General features: G+C 40.0%; 1 protein-coding gene across 2 annotated transcripts in view; it reads right to left on the reverse strand.

The window, feature by feature from the left end:
• The window catches only part of LOC132834367 (unconventional myosin-Vc-like), a 90881-nt gene that overhangs the window by 65161 nt on the left and 4190 nt on the right, over positions 1–21530 (reverse strand). For both annotated transcript variants that reach the window (XM_060853200.1, XM_060853199.1), the window contains exons 2-5: positions 12787–12897; positions 4880–5051; positions 4626–4770; positions 634–790 (exon numbers count right to left, since the gene is read on the reverse strand). In XM_060853200.1, the coding sequence (XP_060709183.1) occupies positions 634–790; positions 4626–4770; positions 4880–5051; positions 12787–12897 (585 nt within the window). The remainder of the gene's footprint in view (positions 1–633; positions 791–4625; positions 4771–4879; positions 5052–12786; positions 12898–21530) is intronic.

The raw sequence follows: 21530 nt of genomic DNA on the forward strand, positions 1-21530 counted from the left end.
AAAGTTAGAGAAATATGCATTGTGAAGATTTTTAACTATAACAACATATATACAGGGATATTTATCCTATCACTGTCAACTTTAAGCCTAAGTTTCACTACTTTTTTGTAATACAGAACTGTATATCTTGTACATTGACTGTATGATTATTTATCACTATACAGCAAGCAAATAAATGATGCAGACAATTGAAATTAATAGCAATAGCTCTTGATTGTGTAAAAATTAGCCGAACAAAAAACTTCAAAAGTTGAAATATTACACTTAGATAGCTTAGAATAATTTCAGAACTGTAAGTAACTACAGAATGGGGACGATGGTTATAATTACTTTAAGGAGAATGTGAGATGCTTGAGATCAGAGTTGAAAAGTGTGGTGCTGGAAAAGCATAGCAGGTCAGGCAGCATCTGAGGAACAGGAGAATCGACGTTTCGGGCATACGCCCTTTATTAGGGATTGTTTTTAATCAACCTGATTGGATATGCTATGAAACATTTCAAGACAGATAGAACTTGAACTTGGACCTTCTAGTCCAGGCAGATGGTTATATGTTTAAATCTGATAGCCGTGTTTCAAGTATCTTCCCAAGTATCACGTTTCTTAACTATTACAAACTACTTTGCTGCTTCTTACCTCTGTTATAGGATTTGATGCAAGGACTTTATCTTCTACACAAGCCTTGCTACTGGACTTACTAACAGTAGCAAAATACCTCATCGCATATCGAGCAGACACAGTCTTCCCTGCACCCGATTCTCCACTTACAATAATAGACTGGTTTCTATTCTTCCTTCAAAGACAAAAAAAAAGACATTATACATCAGATGTACAAATAAAACCTAACTTACCTTGATTTCATTTCATTTATTGTCATCACATATATTGAGATACAAGGAAGAGTGTTGTTTTAGAGTAATAGAGTCATACAGCAGGAAAACAGATCCTTCGGTCCAACCAGTCCATGCCAAACATAATCCCACATTAAACTAGCCCCTACAAACCTTTCCCATTCATGTCCTTATCCAAACGTCGTTTAAACATTGTAACTGTACCCACATCCGTCACTTCCTCAGGAAGTTCATTCCAATGTGAACCACCAATTGTGTAAAATTTTGCTCCTCATGCATTTTTTAAAATCTCTCCCATCTCACCTGAAAAATGCACCCCCTAGTCTTGAAATACCGCATCCTAGGGAAAAGACAACTACATTAATCTCATCTAAACCCCTCATTATCTTATAAACTTCTATAAAGGTTGCCTCTCAATCCCCTACATTCCAGTGAAAAACGCCACTGTCTTTCTTTAGAACTTAAACTTTCCACACCCGGCAACATCCTGGTAAATCTCTTCTGAATTCTCTCCAGTTTAATAATATCCTTCCTAGAAGTGTAGTCTACAGGCAGATCATACCATACTAAAGTTTATTTAAAATAAAAACTAAAAATAAAAACTGCTTCTCTGCTGGTGAAGAGTTTAAAAAGATTAAAGATTGACAAGAAAATAACCTATGACATTGGACCATGAAACTACACCATCATCAGCATAATTAAAATAATGGCATTTTAATTAGCTTTAAATGCTTATGATTTGAAATAAAAATTGAGTCAAATTATTTTTGACTTTGAATCAAATTTTATTCAATAACTGGTTTCTTTATTAGGAGTATTATTTTTATCTCCAAATGGATGGTTTCTGTGCCATGGACCTAGTATGAGATTAACAAACGATTCCCAGAGATTATAAATATTCCGTACATATTATCAAAAGACAACATGTATCTTGGTATAAACATTTAAACTGGTTTACTTATATTTTAAAACAAACTTAAAAATGTAGCTTGTGGTAAAGTTCATGCAAAAATCCTCTAAATACATATAGCTCCTGTCTATATGATACAGAGTTAGGTACTTCAAATGAATTGATTCATGTTTGTACAAAAACAATGCATGCAGGAGTATAGTGAAATCTTAAAGCATTAGATATGCAACTAAGGAAACAATATTAACCCTTCTCTCAAACTTCCCAAGCAGAAACATAGTATTCATTGATCTTTTTGCTCCTGACACATTCAATAAATATTTTAGAAAGCTCAACAACCTGTATGGACCTCTAAACACACAATGTCCAAGATGATTGATTATATCCTGACATAGGTGGTTTTCATAAGCCCCTTCCTGCAAAATAGAAGAGGCCGACTGTAATGTTTAATAACAAGGTCAGCCAGGTGGACGTCATAAAAAATGAGTTCCCTGATTGGGTCTGTTAATTTGGTCTAATCAGGGAGCCCTTACTGACAGATATAAATAGGAGTGAACACCCTGGAGTTGTTCAGGGAGAGGTGGGCGCCGCAGGGAGTGGAGTGCATTATTTCCCCCTCCAACTCTATTTTGATTTAGTCCCTGCCCTCCCCTTCACTGTCTGATCACACAACATTGCCCTTTTGTGAAGGGCAGTGCTTGCCACTGGCCACTCGGGTGTTTTCCTATCTTCCTGGTGGTGGAATTTAAATAAAGATTCATGCACCTTGTGTCTCTCACTGTGTCTCATGCCTGCACAAAGAAAAAAAACAGGAGTAGAGTGTCAGAGGTTATTTGACATAGAGCTGACTCTGTGTAAATAAAGGGTGATTTGGTGATGGGATACCAGCCTTTGTGGAATTATTACACCAAATCTTTTTAACTGTCTATGCACATAATGATCATTTATCCCTGCTGTTGCCCAGATCCATCTCAAGATGATTTTTTTTTCTGTCTCAATCACAATGCAGCAACAGAAAGATGTCAACAGATTTGAACAACACATCCCGCACTTTTAGCAGAAACTAAACTACACAGTTAACTAAATTACATCCTGACATATTCAACATTTCAACTAATTCATTATTTGAGCAGAAAACCACAAGCCATTCTGTTTTTATGGACCAGACCAAATCCCTCAAAACATGTCAAGGGGATAGCCTAGACCCAAACATTTTTATGATTTTAAAGTGCCAAGTGTTATGTTCCAGATGCAATTTGATTGCTGAAACTATCAGACCTGAAGCAAAACACACCTTATTCATGCACAACAGTTAAATTACAACAAAAGAAAGTATGGAATACCTCTATTTAAAAACTTAACAGAGCAATAGATTATTCAACTACTAAACAGTAACTGTTCCAATAAAGTAACATGCTATAAACAGACCCTCGGCAAAGGCAAATTCAGTAAAATAGATAGACTCGCATGCAATTCTAGCAACAGGAAGAGAAACTGTAGCAAAGAGAGAGACGGAGATGTAGCAGCTTTCACAACCCCAACATCAACTGAAAGCTAAACAAACAATTCTGGCTCTGTGGGAGCTTGACCCCACCCATTCAGGCTGCTTCTATTGTTCCAACATTTAAAAAAAAAACAAGGCCTTACAAGCGGCTTATTTTACCGGCTTGAAGTAGACTCATCACCACCTCTGTCTCAATGTCTCTTCATAAAAAAGAACAGGACAAAGTACACCTCTTAAATTATAATATTATTATCATTGTGTAATAATATTATCACACAATGAATAAAAAGAAAGCAAAATTTGAATATAGAGAGACTAGGTTAAAAATCAACAGGACAATAGTATCTTACAATAAAGGTAGCAGAGCTTTGGATAAGAAGGTAGAAGATGAATGACCAGAGGAGCTGCAAGATAATTGAATCTCGAAGGAATAGCACCTTGGATGAGTGTTTTGGCAGTAGACTGTCTGACCTTAGAGTGAAACTAGGTGGTAGACCAAACTTTCAAAGTGGAGAGGAGACAGAACCAGAAGCTATGGTTCTACACCTGAAGTACTGTGTGCTGTTTAAGGATATGGGACAGGCCATTTAGGACTAGAGATGAGGAAACATGCCTTCACCCAGAGAGGAAAGCCATTCCTGAGGAAGGGTTTTTGCCAGAAACGTAGATCCTCCTGCTCCTTGGATGCTGCCTGACCTGCTGTGCTTTCCCAGCACCACACTCTCGACTCTAATCTCCAGAATCTGCAGTCCTCACTTTCACCCAGAGAATGCTGAGCCTGTCTCAGAAAGTTGTTAAGTCCAAAATATTGAATGTTCGGAATTAGTTGCTTAGTGTTAATGTGGCCAAATGGTGTGGACAGAAAGCTGAAACAGGGCTACTGAATTAAACAATCAGCCATAATCATATTGAATGGCGAAGCAAGCTTGAAGGTACTTGCAGTTTAAAATTTGAAGGCACAAGTGACTGAAACCTACTGGGATGCTAGATATAGGAACTCTAGAGTGAGAATGATATGAATAATATTTTGTATATTGTACCAGTGTGTAACTTGGGTAATATATTTAGCCATTTTGTTTTGCTTCAATTTATAAATGGAACATTTTGTGGTTAATTGGATAACATTTCTGCTGAATGTTTAAAAATCTTTGAATTTTTATGATAAGTAGTTATTTTGGTTCATTCTATTTCTTTCATTAACAAAATTCTGTTTTATTGTTACAGCAAATCCTGCAGTATTGTGTGCTTCTGGTTCAGTGAGGGAACACATTGTTAACTCCAAACAGATCAAAATATGATCTATTAAGCCAGTAGTAATATCAACTGGGACCAGAGCAATATTGAATAGGTTGGGAAGACTGACCTGGCCATTTGTTTGTAAGCTTCTTCGGACACAGCAAAGATATGAGGATCCATATCGCCCATATTCTGCCCACTGTAGGCATGGATGATGGCATCTCCATAGATTGGTATTTCTTTGTAAGGGTTAATAGCCACAAGAATAATGCCTAAAGTTTTTAAAGAAGTCAACAGTTATCATAGTCTAAAATCATTGTGTTAGTCAAATGACAATTTCCAAAAGTGTGTTGTGATATCTGCTGTGGGTTCATTACATACCACAGTAAGTGTAGATGAGTTTGGAATCCACAAAGCGCACTTTGAGATTATGCAAAACTGCAGGCTCATGGAGATAGCTGAGTGCCGTGAGGTCATTTTCACCCACCAGTATGTCTGGATTTCGGAGAGGTGGCAGTTGTATCTTAACAGGATCAATTGGATACTCCAATTCCTAAAGTGTTCAAATTAAATGATAAAAACAGAGCATATGAAAATGTACTTTTTTTAAAAATGCAACTATTCAACACTGAAGTCAATTAGGCTACATACAATGGAGGAATCAATACACTGGGAAACTAGTTATTTTGATAGCGTACACAGCGGCATGTATAGCATTTCTTTATTACCAGACATGGTGCCATGTTCTACTTTATCATTAAAAAATGGGAAATCTTTAAACCGTATACGCAGATGAATGCTGTCTAGTAACAATATTAAGGCACCAAAATGTGAATAATGCCATATCATTTATTTACTTATTTTTATTCTTTTGCATGGTACAAACTTCCATAAGCAACAATCATATTATATCAACACCATTCATCGCAGACCCCAATGTTGTTTGTTAACTACAGCACAATGGGTACATTGGCAAACACACAAGAAAATGTATTAGGATCGATTTATAAGGCAGATGACTACAATGAGTAAGGAAGTAAAATATCTGTTCCTCATTGAATGGAACAGAAATTGGTCTTTACAACTGGCTAATAGGTTACAGAAAAATATTTAAAGAATGTCTGCTGGGCAAATTTAGCAAAACTGGGAGGACCGACATTCAAATTAAATTCAAGCAGTCCATATAACAATAAAGCTAATTCAATTTAATTCAATTCACCTTCGCTTATTCTCTGGGCTGGACAAATTAAAAATTTAAAAAATGTGAACTATGTCTACACCTACATTGTCTTTGTCTATGAATGATTGAAGTTAAATAAAGAAAAGCAAAAGGAATAACCTGTTTGACTGCTATTTGTGTATTTACATATTAGTAAAAAAAATACTGGAAAAGCGCAGCAGGTCAGGCAACATCCAAGGAGCAGGAGAATCGACGTTTCGGGCATGAGCCCTTCTTCAGAAATGAGGAAAGTGTGTCCAGCAGGCTAAGATAAAAGGTAGGGAGAAGGGACTTGGGAGAGGGGCGTTGGAAATGCGATAGGTGGAAGGAGGTCAAGGTAAGGGTAATAGGCTGGAGTGGGGAGGGGGCGGAGAGATCAGGAAGAAGATTGCAGGTTAGGAAGGCGGTGCTGAGTTCGAGGGATTTGACTGAGACAAGGTGGTGGGGGTGAGGGGAAATGAGCAAACTGGAGAAAACTGAATTCGGAACCCTCCAACCACAAGGGATGAACCTAGATTTCTCCAATTTCCTCATTTCCCCTCCCCCCACCTTGTCTCAGTCAAATCCCTCGAACTCTGCACCGCCCTCCTAACCTGCAATCTTCTTCCTGACCTCTCCGCCTCCACCCCCACCCCAGCCTATCACCCTCACCTTGACCTCCTTCCACCTATCGCATTTCCAACACCCCTCCCCCAAGTCCCTCCTCCCTAACTTTTATCTTAGCCTGCTTGGCACACCTTCCTCATTCCTGAAGAAGGGCTCATGCCCGAAACGTCGATTCTCCTGCTCCTTGGATGCTGCCTGACCTGCTGCGCTTTTCCAGCAACACATTTTCAGCTCTGATCTCCAGCATCTGCAGACCTCATTTTCTCCTCAAAAAAATTGCATGTAGCTTGAATACTTCACTTATTCTGCCTGGCAAATGAGTAGACTTGGTTTCTACCCTTTCAGTATATTTCAATCAATTTAAAATATAAAATAAACAGTCAACTCTGCAACGTATCAGAATCTACTGTCCGAATCATGTGGAAACACTAAACTGATGGAATATGTTGACTCTTTAAATGAATGATCAAACATTATTGTAAACGTCATAAGCACATGACTTGGCTTTAACAAATAACATTCAGGTTTTTGAAGCTTGGATAAATGTCAAAATAATTGGTATTGACATATACTCAGCAGAAAGCACTGAATCTTCAGGTGTGCAATTCAAGTTTTCAGTGTGAGATTTTTAAAATTAAAACTTACAACACACTTCTTCAAAAATAACTTCTCAATACAATTCTATTTGATATTCTAAAATAGGCCATTTCAATTTTATAAACGATTATATAAATATTGACTGAAACTTAATAAAATTTCTATTCATTTAGTTGAATAAATGACCCAAACATTGATGGGAAAACTCACTTTGCCTTTTGCTGAAAGATGCAAAAATAATGTACGTTATGAAGAGACCATGAACAATAAGATAAGAAAGGTGCTGTCAGCTGATATGCAATAATCATAGTCAGATGGTAGCTCTACTGCAGCATGTGACTCACCTCCTGACTCCCCAAAGCCTTTACAAGTCAAGTGTAGATGGAATATTCTTCACTTGTCAGGATTAATGGAGCTACAGGAACACTTAAAAAGCTCGATGTATTCTGGAATAAATCAGTCCTGATCATCACAGCTTCATGGAACTCCTACAATGCCGAAAGAGGCCATTCATCCCATTGAGTCTACACCAACTCTCTGAACAGCATCCCATCCTGACCCAGCCCCTACCCTATCCCCATAACACCACATTTACTATGGCCAACTCACCTAATCTGATGTCATGGTGACAGTGTTGGACTGGAGTGGACAACGTTAATAATCACACAACACCAGATTATAGGTCAACAGGTTGATTTGGAAGAACAAGCTTTCACTGCGTTGCTCTTCCGGCATGTAGCAACCTGACAAAGGAGCAGTGTTCCAAAAGCTTATACTTCCAAATAAACCTGTTGGACTATAACCTGGAGTTGTGTGACTTTTAACTTGGTTCTCCTAGCCTGTATATCCCTGGACTACAGGGCAATTTAGCACGGCCAATCCAACTAACCTGCACCTCTTTGGATTGTGGGAGGAAACTGGAGCACCTGAAGGAAACTCACACAGATGCTGGGAGACTGTGGAGTTTGCACAATCACCCAAGGCTGGAATTGATCCCAGGTCTCTGGCACTGTGAGGCAACACTGCTAATCAATGAGCCACCTTCTTAAAAATGTTCACTTCCTCTAATAGTGACATGTCATGGCTGCAGTGCACTCCAGCAGTGGCTAAACCTGTGACCTTTACCATCGAGGAGAACAAGATATCTGGTATATTGAAACACGATCAGCTGCCATTTCCCCTCAAAAGTTGCACCGAATCCTGATTTGGAATAGATTGCTGTAACTATAGTGTGTGAATGCATGAGATCTTGGAACATCCTTCCTAACAGGCGTACGGGAGCTCCAACCGCACAAAAACCACAGCAGGCGAGGAAGGCAACTTACCCCTATCTCCCAAAAGCAATTGCTAATGGGTTAAATGCTGATGAGCAATGCTCACATCCCACGAATTAAACGAAAATACCATTGGCTTACTCATGATCTGAAAGTGGCACACTCGCAGAAATCATAGCATTCTTCCAGCGGGAAGCAGTGTGCCCTGACTCTTTAGGTGGAACAATCTGCCAGAGTCAGATTGCTGTCCACATTGCCGTTAGTGTGGTGAAACTAACATTCAAGATTTGTGCAAATTTTGCACTTTTCAATTCTATCCCTTCAGAACTAAACCTCATGTGTAGTTTTGTTTGTGGTCTTACTAACCTGCATTGTTACTTTTAGTGAATTTTGCACATGGATCCCACATCACTTTGCACCTCTACTCCATATGAATTCTTATTTTGCAAATAATAAATGACCACCTAATTTACCTTACCAAAACCTTTTCATATTTTCTCATTTCAAATGCTAAGGCCACGTTTAAATAAATATTTGGAAGGGAAGCAATTTTCCCCAGGTTTTCCAAATACTTGGAGATCCGCGAGATTGGATTTGAAGCTGAAACATCAGTACAGTCGCATAGATTGGTACAGTACAGTATTGTGCAGGTGCGATGGGCTCAATGACATAATAATTCTGAGATGCTGTGAAAGTCAGGTTTAGCACTAGACAACAATGTAGTGAAGAGTTAGAAGCTTATTCGAAGAACAACTGCTCGGAGAGTGGTTAATAGTTTGATTACCACATAAAATGCCCACCGTCATTTATCGTTAGAAAGGGATTTTAGTGAAGAGTACTTGACTAACGCCCTATCCTAATGGTGACTGGTAACCAAATCATTGTGGAGGGTTGAGCACGAGTTTGGAACATTTGGGTTTATTTGGTGCTGGAGGTTTGAAAAGAAAGATAAGTGAACTCTGCTTAGTCGAAGTATTTGCATGTCGTGGCTCAGTGGTTAGCACTCTGTCTCACAGCACCAGGGACCTGGGTTCGATTCTACCTTCAGGCAACTGTCTGTGTGGAGTTGTGCGGGTTTCCTCCGAGTGCTCTGGTTTCCCCCCACAGTCCAAAGATGTGCAGGATTGGTGTATTAACCATGGCAAATATGGGGTTACATGGATAGGGTAGAGAGGTGGGTCTGGGTGGGATGCACTTTTGGACGGTCGTTGTGAACTCAATGGGCTGAATGGCCTATATATATGATATATTTCATCGACAGGACCCTAACCTCTGCAACCAGAAAAACAATACACCGTTTCCAATTAAAATGTTCAACCCTTGGTGATGGCTGTTTACTGGTGTCCTCTCCGTGGTAGCACTGTGACCAGAGATTCCACTTGCCAACTAATCAGCACACTTTTCTCTCATGCAGTGTAAACTGTTTTTCCCTTTCAGATTTAATATTCTTGCATTTGAACTGGTGAGTGCAAAATGGAAAGCTTCAAATGGTGTCTCTTTGTCCTGCAATTTTCAAGTGCTGAATGACAAAACTACTTTTATCATTATTCTGGAAAATCTCTTCAGGGTTTTGCCTGAAAATGTTGGAGGGGAAAACCTGTCTACTTGGCACTGCTTCTGATGATATGCATTGAAAAGAATCCATGCAGACCACACAGGTAGCAATCCACAACATGTCTGCAATCAAGGAGCCAATGTGAATCTGCACAGTGCCACTTAATACTACGTTAATTAACTTCTCATGTCAAGTGCATAACTGGCCACCTCATAAGGAGCGAGGGAGAAGGAAATGCTTGGTCAATAGCATTCTGCTTGATCTGGAGGAGGAATGGGTGAAGGCTATGAAAGCTGACAGAGCAACTGTAACTGCAATATGGGACGAGGGCAAGAGGGACAGGTAGACATCTTCTCTCTGGATATAAGGTATGCTTCTTCCTCCTGTGGACCTGTTCCATCAGAACCTCCCAACATGTGTCTGGGATCCTGCATGACCTCTCACTCAGTCACAGTTATTCTGAATCATGCTGTTATGAACCAATCAGCAGCCTCCACATCTTGAGGAGAAATGATTGGCTGTAACCCACATAGCAATGTCATCCCATCCAGGTGCTCAAACCCTGCAGTGCCTGTTTTAGTGCCTGCAGACAAATTCAAATTCTGGTAAGCCGCAATTAGGACCCAAATTGACTGCTCAAACTAGATTTTCACATCTGAGCACCATCTGGCATCTGTTTTCACCAAAACAACTCCAAGTCTCTAGTTAATCTGTTACTTCTGTTTAACTTTTCAATATTTTAACAACCATCTGTGAGATAAGATCCAAATTTCCTAATTGCTCTAACAATGCCAAAGCAAATTCACTTGTGCTTTTTTTCATGGGGTCGTTTACACGACTACATTTCAAAATAGATTTTTTTTGAAGCATTTTGAGATGATTTGAGGAGATTGAAAGCACTATTACATGTTCAAACATCTCTGGGCCTTGTGTACCTCAGTAACCTCCTTCAACTCTTCAGTGCTTTGAGATCTCCCTGGTCCTTTAAGCATTCCCAATTCTTAGTCGTTCCACCAAATCTTCTGATAAATTCTCCAGTATTCAGTGTGTATGTTTCAGATTTCCAGTATTTTATAGAGTCACAGAGATGTACAGTACGGAAACAGACCCTTCGGTCCAACTCGTTCATGCTGACCGGATATCCCAACCCAATCTAGTCCCACCTGCCAGCACCCAGCCCACATCCCTCTAAACCCTTCCTATTCATATACCCATCCAGATGCCTTTTAAATGTTGCAATTGTACCACTTTCTCTGGCAGCTCATTCCATGCACATACCACCCTCTATGTGAAAAAGTAACTCTACTCTAGTTTGAAATAATTCATACAAAACATTTCAAATGTAGTGCAATTACTTGTCAGTTTGGATTAACATGGCATTCAACATGCTCACAGGACAAAGGGTACACAGTGTACCTGAAATACTTGAAAGAAGCCTGTCAAGTACACACAGATCACAACTGTAGGGTAGAAAACATGCTTACAACCCAGCTTATAGTTTTTGTGTGCATTCACATTACAAAATATAGTTGGATATCAAATTAACGAGGTAAAAACAATGTGGATGCTGGAAACCAGATTCTGGATTAGTGGTGCTGGAAGAGCACAGCAGTTCAGGCAGCATCCAAGGAGCAGCGAAATCGATGTTTTGGGCAAAAGCCCTTCATCAGGAATAAAGGTAGAGCCTGAAGCGTGGAGAGATAAGTTGGAGGAGGGTGGGGGTGGGGAGAAAGTATCATAGAGTACAAGAGGTGAGTGGGGGAGGGGATGAAGGTGATAGGTCAGGGAGGAGAGGTGGAGTGGATAGGTGGAAAAGGAGATAGGCAGGTAGGACAAGTCCGGACATGTCATGGGGACAGTGCTGAGCTGGAAGTAGGGCGAGGTGGGGGAAGGGAAAATGAGGAAACTGTTGAAGTCCACATTGATGCCCTGAGGTTGAAGTGTTCTGAGGCGGAAGATGAGGCGTTTTCCCTCCAGGCGTCTGGTGGTGAGGGAGCAGCGGTGAAGGAGGCCCAGGATCTCCATGTCCTCGGCAGAGTGGGAGGGGGAGTTGAAATATTGGGCCACGTGGCGGTGTGGTTGATTGGTGCGGGTGTTCCGGAGATGTTTCCTAAAGCGCTCTGTTAGGAGGCGCCCAGTCTCCCCTATGAAGAGGAGACCGCATCGGGAGCATCGGATACAATAAATGATATTAGTGGATTAAGCAGAGTACCAAACAATGGAGCTACGTAGTTATACATCTAAAGTTATTATCGGAGGCCCAGGAAATGGAAAATCAGCTTCCATGAACTTCATAACATAAAACTAACCTTACATTTTCTGATCTGGGAATGGTGCTAGCTGCAGCCAACAACAGGCTGAAATCATTTACATAAAAGAAATGTTCCTCTTTATTAGCAGCAATGCAAATTGTCACAATTCTAATGTAGGCACAGCCAGGATAGCAAAAAAAAAGCTTTCAGTATACAAAACAATCTTGCCTCTATATATCGTGTGTTTCATGTCTAATGGACATCCCAAAGCATTTTGCATGCAACAAAACACTTGAATTTTAGACTTTGCTGCAGTGAAGGAACTTGCAAATACCAAACAACAACATGATGACGACCAAGCAGTTTGTTTTTTGTGACTTTGATTAAGATATAGATTTTGGGCAGAATGCTGGAAATGACTCTCCTACTCCTTTTATTAAACAAAGAAAAAAGTCCTAAAGTACTTTCATGCTACCTGAAAGGGCAGATAAGATTACTGTTTAGCATCTCATTCAAAAGATTGCATATCCTACATTGCAGAACTTCCTTAGTACTGCACTGGACTGTCAGCTTTTATTTGTATGTTGACATCCTGGAATGAGGTTTGAACCCACCACAAGTCTGCAACTCAGCAGCAGGATTGTTAGCAGCTGAGGCACAGCTGACCCTTTGCTATACAACACAATGCAAACCAAAAATTCAATTAAATGATTTTGCAAATGAAAAAAAAAGTGTGCATGGAACAAAATCAATCACATTTATCTTAAAGTCTTTTGTCAACTTACAGTGCCATCTTCTAACTGCAGAAATAGTACATCTGATCCTTTCTTATAGTCCTTAGTAATCTCAGCTGATTGCCAGACTTCATCAGGGTCAGGGATCCAAACACTATTATACTGTAAAACAAAAAGGAAATCATCACATTTTCTATTAATGCAAAGAGAGGCTCTCAGCCTTCCATATTCTACATTCACCCTTTCAATTACCATGTTAAAGATGTTTTACAATTATAAATTGTTGCTAGTGTTCCCTCTTTCTGTCTGCCGAGCAATCAATTAAAAAGGGTGTGAAGAATGGGACACATACCAGTACTATAGGTACTGGAGAATTTTTACAAGAGATCATTAATGTGAATGTCTGCAATAAATTTATCCTCAAAGGGTGAAGTGAGCTTTTATTCCCCTGTGCATCTTAAAACAAATGAAAACGTTCCTTCCCAAGCATCTGCTGGATTTAGTCAGCTTTATTGCAAAACTGCCCAACAGCACTGGCTAAAGTCAGCGCTATATACTCCAGCTCTGTAATCTAAAATGATACTATTACCTCTGAACTTTATATAGTGTATCTGTAAAGCTACTCACTTGACAGACAATTTATAATATTCATTCCAAATTGTATCCTACCACGTTAGGAAACACCCTTACATGTATCTGTCTATATGTGTGCATGGTTTCGCTCCCAAGTTGTAAATGTTTATTGTTAGGACAGCACAAGCCTAACTTTAAATAATGCTTTTAAAAATTTCTCAAAACCAGTTTACATCTTTTGAGACTTCTGACTGGATGTGGCCCAAAAAGGTTTTGCTTTCGTGCAATTACACTCTCCAAACATGTAGCCCCTACCACCTCCCATGAAGAATAAAGACAGTCCAAACTGGGAACCCCATCATTGGAAAGCTCCCCTCCAAGCCTCACATCACAGAAATGTAATTGAGCAGAACGAGGCCATTCGGCCCATCAGCTCTGCAGATGAACACCATGACTTAGTGCCATTCTCCTGCCTTTTCCCCGTAACCTGCACATTGCTGAAAGAGAGACAATCATTCAATGTCTCTATTGAACCTGTCTCCATCACATTTCCAAGCAGTACATTTCCTATCCAAAACACTGGCTGACAGAAAACAAAAACTTTTACTCACCTTTTGTTTCTTTTGAAAAACATTTAAAAATCTTTAAATCATTGACTCCAGATTTACTCGGGTTCCTTGATGCCACACTCCGTCAAATGTTATCTTGACATCAAGAGTAACTATCCTCACTTCCCCTTGAATCAGCTCCTTTGCCCATATTTGGACAAAAGATGTAATGAGGTCAATTGATTGGGCTGGCAGAACACAAGCTGAGCATCATTGAGTAGCTATTCTGATGCAAGTGCTGTTTGAGAGCACTGTCAACAATGTCTTTGATCAATTTGCTAATGATTGAGAGGAGACTTATGGGGCAGTAACTGGCCAGCTAGGATTTATCCTGATTTTTGTGGACAGGACATACCTGGGCAAATTTCCACATTGCAGGTAGATGCCAGTGTTGTAACTACAATGGGAGGGGGCAGTTCGTTTTTAGAAATGCCTGTTGCTCTTCAATTATGCTACAATGAACCATGGGTAACTTCCTTACTTGTTGGCAATGGTGGAGTGGCACATCCACCAGGTCACGAGGTTATGGATGATGGGAAATACCATTCTGAAGTTCTGCCGCTGCAGCCGAAGATCCACAGGGCCTGACCAATGGCCAGATGTCAGGTCTGTTTGACATCCAGCCTATTCAACACAATGGTAATGGCCCAAAACACCATGGAGGGTATCATACTGTCATTAAATGTGTGGTTATCCACTTTGGTGGCAAGAACAGGAAGGCAGATTACTACCTAAATGGAGTCAAGTTAAGTAAAGGGGCAGTACAATGAGATCTAGGTGTTCTTGTACATCAGACTATGAATGCAAGCATGCAGGTACAGCAGGCAGTGATAAAAGCTAATGGCATGCTGGCCTTCATATCAAGAGGAATTGAATATAGGAGCAAAGAGGTCCTCTTGCAGCTGTACAGGGCCCTGGTGAGAACGCATCTAGAGTATTGTGTACATTTTTGGTCTCAAAATTTGAGGAAGGACATTCTGGCTATTGAGGGAGTGTAGTGTAGGTTCACAAGGTCAATTCCCGCAATGGCGGGACTGTCATCTGTTAAAAGATTGGAGCGACTGAACTTGTATACACTAATGTTTAGAAGGATGAGAGGGGATCTGATTGAGACATGTAAGATTATTAAAGGATTGGGCACTCTGGGGGTAGGAAGCATGTTTCTGCTGATGGGTGAGTCCAGAACCAAAGGACACAGTTTAAAAATAAGGGGTAGGCCATTTAGAACAGAGTTGAAGAGAAACTTCTTCACCCAGAGAGTGGTGGGTGTATGGAACATTCTGCCCCAGAAGGCAATGGAGACCAAGTCTCTGGATACTTTCAAGAAAGAGATGGATAAAGCTCTGAAAGATAGTGGAATCAAGAGTTATGGGGATAAGGCAGGAACAGGATACTGATTGTGAATGATCAGCCATGATCATAATGAATGGTGGTGCTGGCTCGAAGGGCTGAATGGCCTACCTGCTCCTATTGTCTACTTGTAGCTTTGATTTGAAGCACACCTAAAGCTATTTTGTATTGGTACAAAAGTTCAGGTGTAAAGGAAGTCTAACGCAACCAAGCCATATTGAAAAAGTGTTCCTTGTGGACTCCCAGTAAGAAGTGGATCTGGATATTTAATCCAAATGGAACAATTTATCTTTTGAGTGATCTGGTTACTCCTCCATTTTTTCCCCAAGTTTACTGTATACTGTATGCCTTTTATAAACAGGCATATTGTTTTCTTGCTGAAACAAGGTGGTTAACTCTTTCCAAATGTCGGCCTGTTCTATTCCGAATGTGGGTGCTCCTTAAAATTAACTTATACTTTCTGCATTATCACTTCCTCTTCTCACATCTGTAAGGATGACGTGTTTTATGGATTTAGACAATGCTCTTACTGAGATCCCGTTTTCCTGTTATTCCTAAAACCCTGCGGAAAACAAAGGTTATGCCACTTGACTGGGTATTTGAAATGCACTCGAATAATCCAGGAGTTCAGTTATCTTTCAGGTCCTCCCTGATTTTCTTTTTTAATATTATTTATCCTTACTGGTCCTCTTTAAGAATGGGGCATGGCATCATCCACCAACAGCCCATCACAGTCAGACTATTCCAAAAATGTAACAAAAACAGAAATCGCTGGAAAAGCTCAGCAGGTCTGACAGCATCTGTGGAGAGAAATCAGGGTTAACGTTTCAGGTTAACCTTCCTCAGAACAGCATCCACAGTCATTTCAGATTTTAATTTGCAATGTAACCTCAGTTACTGTACATTTCCATTTTTAATCATTCACTTTGTCAGTAAAAAAAATCTCATTTTATTTTACTTTAACATTACAATGTCAGAGATGAAACAATATGTCTCAATATGATTACCGGATTCAATGTATTGATTGATTAGCATGTAGTAAAATAAATCTTTCGATTATAGTGTTGTGTACTGTTATTATAAGCCAACATGATAATAAATAAAATCAGCTCAGAATATTTAGTCATTGCTCATTGCTATTAACTTAATCTGCTGTGGCTTTTAACCAATAAATCAGAGACTTTAAAAGTTGTGAACCAGTCACTCTGTGCATCTGCAAGCAAATGAAAGATCTTGAGAAAAGACTGAGCAGCAGTAAGTCCTGACAAGTCAAAAGAATCATGTCAGTGAACCCTACGGACAGAAACCATTGAATTGCTTTCACAGTTTTTCTCTCTATCGTGTGTGTGTGTGTGTGTGCGTGTGCGCGCGCGCGCGCGCGCACACACACGTGCATGCAGGGGGAATTTTTAAAGGTAATAGGATTATATGTTGACAGTTCATAACTCTTTACCTGTAGCTTAAATCTATTTGTACTAAATAGTCATTTTTGTTGAGAATAGAAAATTGGTGCTTGCTGTCTGTCACCCAGGATCTCGAGGAATTGAGGAATTTTGTGCACGGTTTTAAAATTTTTAATTCTTGTGACAATTCCTGGAATAGTGGGGCTTGATTTCCATTACACTATCCTAGTCAGGTGCTACATTGTCACAGCCTTAAATCCTCAATAGCACCGATTGGGAGAGAGGAAGGATGGACAGTTTTCTTGACTCGTGTTCGAGGAGTAGTTTCTGACTTGCTGCACTCTTGGTGAGGTGATGACCTGTCCAGATATTTCAGTTAGACTATGGTCATATCCACTCACCTTTTGACATTGGAGATTCTATTGTGTGACATGAGCCACTGAGAAAGTGACGACTGTCGATAAGGTTCGCAAAGCAGGAGAATTGACCTTTCGGACAGAAGCCCTTAATCAGGAATGTTGAGGGGGGAGGGGTGGGAAGGTGGGAAGCGCTTATGCCTGAAACATCGATTCTCCTGCTCTTTGGATGCTATCTGACCTGCTGCGCTTTTCCAGAGCCACACTTTGATTGTTACATGTGTCTGACATCTTTAACTGTGCAATAAACAACAACTAACTTAACATTGTACAAAAACATCTTTCAGCTTTTTGACCATTAGAATACTCTTAGATCAGCAATTACTTCATTAAGGGTATTTAGTTTATTTTTCTCAATTGATTTAAGAGTTAATAAGTATTTGGAGGAGTGATAAAATTAAGCATTTGGTCTAAATTTTGTTTCACGTGTTGGTGAAAACTTATGTCATACAGCTGATCACATGTGTAAAGAGCACAATTAATATCAAATTCAATACACAAAATTAAATAAATTATGCAACTGACTTCAATAGGATAAACATAATGCACATTCTAAATGGCACCACTCCAGACCCTGTATCTTCAAAGAATGTTTTCTAGAAATCAACACAATAATGCACAGCATTCAAACATCTAAAGTGTCCCAGACAATAAATTATTTTTGTAGTTAGTGATTGTTGTCATAGAGTCAAACTATAAAATAGCAACTAAAACTTTAACTTGCATTAACAGGCAAGATAGATATGACGTAGCCAGTTGTATACTGTAGACTGATTTTACTACCCGGACCATCATGGAAGTCATTTAACTTTAATGTTCACTTATTGCTATGGCAACTATTTGCCTTTTATTCAAATAAAAGGAGATAGGAACAATAATGAGAGAAATGGCAGCTGTTCACTGGCCTTTACACTTAGTTTAAGAATTAAAGCAGATATTATTATGTACACGAGGCAGCAGATTATACTTCATTTTAACTGTTTATTATACTCACTGAAACCACTCGGGAAATTGTAAAACAAACTTCTAAATTTTTTGTTAGTGTTAAACATTTAAGTCACTATCAAGGCATTAAAAGCAAGACGTCCTAAAGTGTTACTAGATTTTAAAAAGACATGTTTTGCACCAAAATGATCTCAAAATTCAATTATTTTTCAAAAACAGCTACAGTTATTTTACGATTAAGCAATAAGAAGTCCCTTCAAGTCCAGGAAAGAAAGTACACTGTTGTGTAAGCAGTCTACTTTTTAAAACCACAGTTGCATTTTTTTTTCAACCATTTTCTTTAAACTTGTTACTATCTCACAGTATTTGTCGTGGTGATGGGTGCGTAGTCTTATAATGACTGCAGCGTTACATCATCTAACATTTTTTAATGTCGCTTGTCACCTGGAGATCTCTCTCATCTAGTAACTGTCTCCTTCCTATTCCTTAATCCTGTCAGGTTATGTCTTTGAACACAATTGTCTAATCTCAATGTCTACAAGAGGTTAAGTGAAAGCTGTAATTCAGGAGGGATTTGGAGCTAATAAAAGGTCACTGTACAACCTTGGTGTCTTTAATATAGAAAAGCTTCTGAGGATACTTTATGGAGGTCTAATCAGAAATAAACTAACATCGACCCAAGAATGAAATATTGGGACAATTGGCCAAAGGTTGTATCAAATGGTGGCTTTTCAGGATGGTCTAAAAGGAGAGAGGGGCAACAAGCCAAGAGTGGAGGGACATAACTTTTGGAGCAAGCCCAGGTTTTGAAAGACACCGCAGCCAAGGGTTGAGTGAAGAGGAAAGGCAGCTAGAGTGAAATGCATAAAAGGCCAATGACAGAGAAGCAGGGAGTTATGTGGTGGTGCTATAGGACTGGAAAAAGTGGCAGGGACAGTGAAGGGTGAAGCAATGAAGAGATTTGAATCAAGAAGTTGTAATGGGATATACAGAGAGTAGGGAGTAAAACAAAGTCAGCCAGCAATCATGACAGAGTTAGGGCACGGAGAGTAGAGTTTAAGGAGCTGAATTTCACAGAGGGTGCAGTGTAGCAGGCCACCCAAGCAAGTGACCAAAATTATGGATATGGGGAAGTATGTAAGTTAGCCCACTGAGCTGGAAGGTTTGTTTTTAGACGTTTTATCACTATACTAGGTAACATCAACAGCGAGAGTCCACAGGTGCAGCGCTGGTGGTATGACCCGCCTCTCAATTTATAGATCTTGGTTTCTTAAGGTGGGTGATGTCATTTCCAGTCCTGTTTTTCAAAGTAAGGTAGATAGGATCTAAATCGATGTGTTTATTAATGGAGTTATGGTTAGAATGCCATGTCTCTAAGAATTCTCGTATGTGTCTTCGTTTCGCCTGTCCTAGAACGTGTTTGTTGTCACAGTCAAAGTGGTGTCCTGCTTTATCTGTATGTATTGAAACAAGTGAGAGTGGGCCATGTTTTGGTGGCTAGTTGGTGTTCATGTATCCTGGTGGCAAGCTTCCTGACTAGTTTGTCCAATGTAGCGTTTTTACAGCGGTTGCATGCTATCTTGTAAATGACGTTAGTTTTGTTGGTAGTGTCTAATAGATCCTTTAGGTTCATTAGTTGTTGTTGAAAGGTGTTGGTAGGTTTGTGGGTGATGATGATGCCAAGGGGTCTGAGTAATCTGAAAGTCATTTCTGATATGTCTTGGCTGCAAGGTAATGTGGCTATTGTTTTTTGGTTGTGTTGTGTCTGCTTGTTTGTGTTTGTTTCTACTCACCAACACACTTAAACAGCGACTAATGAACTCAGATCAACGTTGACCTGCATGCAACAGTTAGGTTCAGCCAGAGAGTGGATGGGAAAAAGGAATGGGTTGCATAAGGAGCAAGGTCATGGACTTTATAAATGGAGAAAGCAGGTGACAGGGTTGGCACAGTTTAACTGCAGGAAATGGATGCTCAAAGACTGAACATCAAATAAGCAACCAGACAAAGCAGAGGGGATGAAGGACTCCATGCAATTGGGAAGTACTGCCAGGTGTTGTCATTGTATATGAAACAGCAATAGCAAAGCAGCAAATGATGCTGTGAACGAACATGATGTAGATGAAGAAGAACAGAATTCCAAGGGCAGATACATCCTTGGATGACTCTGTAGATAAAAGTTCAAGAATTGGAAGAGAACCATGAAAATGCTCTGCCTACAATCAGGCAGGTGCACTGAGCTAGATAATGGAGGACAGGATGGTCAATGTCATAGGCTGAAAGAAGTCAAGGACAAATAACTTTGCACAATCACAGAGGATTTCATTGATGATGTATTGGAGATGATTAATACCGTTGATTCACAATGAAGGGAACACATTAAAGATGTTCCAGAGGTAACCTATTGTCGTTGCTGAGATTTAACCCTGACCCTCATGTTGTGAGAGTTTCATGACTGTCATAACTACAGCCAATATGCTACAATAAATTCCTCCTTTAAGAAAGGGACAGAAACTGTGAATGATGTGTTTTTGGCAGTATTTACAAGATGGCAGCATGACAACTAGGAGAATCCCGCAAAACCTAAATTGGGCATCGAATCTTCTTTCAATAACGTAAATGAGCTTCCACCATTCATTACGCCTCAATATTTGCTTTTCAAATGGGTCAAATTCGATCCTGTCTTATGATTTGAAGGGAGAGGGGGAAGTACGAAGAGAATGGGGTCAATGAATGGCACTCTCCTCCATCCAACCCTACAATGATTGAACTGACAAAGGTTCTCTCATTTTCTTGGTATAGGAACTGCTGAAGATTCCTAAACAGAGCAATCAGTATCCGTTTCACTTAGCACCATCCAAATGAGAAGAGGGGACCCTAAGTCTGCCCTTACTCACTCAGATTAGTAAACGGTGCAAACCTGTTTTAGCTTGCTGTCCTTTTAATTTGAGATCAAAGGACTTTTCAGTCACCTGAGGGGTGGGAAATGCGTTTTCAGATTATCCTGTTCAGAGATGTTACTACATAGCTCTGGAGCAGATAGGAACTGAACTCAAGCCTCCTAGATCAGATGTAGGCACACTACCACTATGCTATCCGAACCCAGAGGACATGGGAGTCAGAATCATGAAACAATGAATGCAACATAGAATTTCATAGAATCCCTACAGCGTGGAAACCAGGCCATTTGGCCCAACAGGTCCACTCCAACCCTCCGAAGAATAACCCACCCAGATCCATTCCCCTACTACTCCACATTTCTCCTGACTAATATACCTAACCTACACATCTCTGAACACAATGGACAATTTAACATGGCTAACACACCTAACCAGCACATCTTTGGATTGTGGGATGAAACCAGAGCACCCAGAGGAAACCCACACAGACACGGGAAGAATGTGCAAACTCCACACACTGTTGCCTGAGGCTGGAATTGAACCCGGGTCCCTGGTGCTGTGAGGCAGCAGTGCTAACTATTGTGCTGCCCCTATGGTGGT

This window comes from Hemiscyllium ocellatum, chromosome 39 (genome assembly GCF_020745735.1).
Source record: "Hemiscyllium ocellatum isolate sHemOce1 chromosome 39, sHemOce1.pat.X.cur, whole genome shotgun sequence".
In the NCBI taxonomy this organism is placed as follows: domain Eukaryota; kingdom Metazoa; phylum Chordata; class Chondrichthyes; order Orectolobiformes; family Hemiscylliidae; genus Hemiscyllium; species Hemiscyllium ocellatum.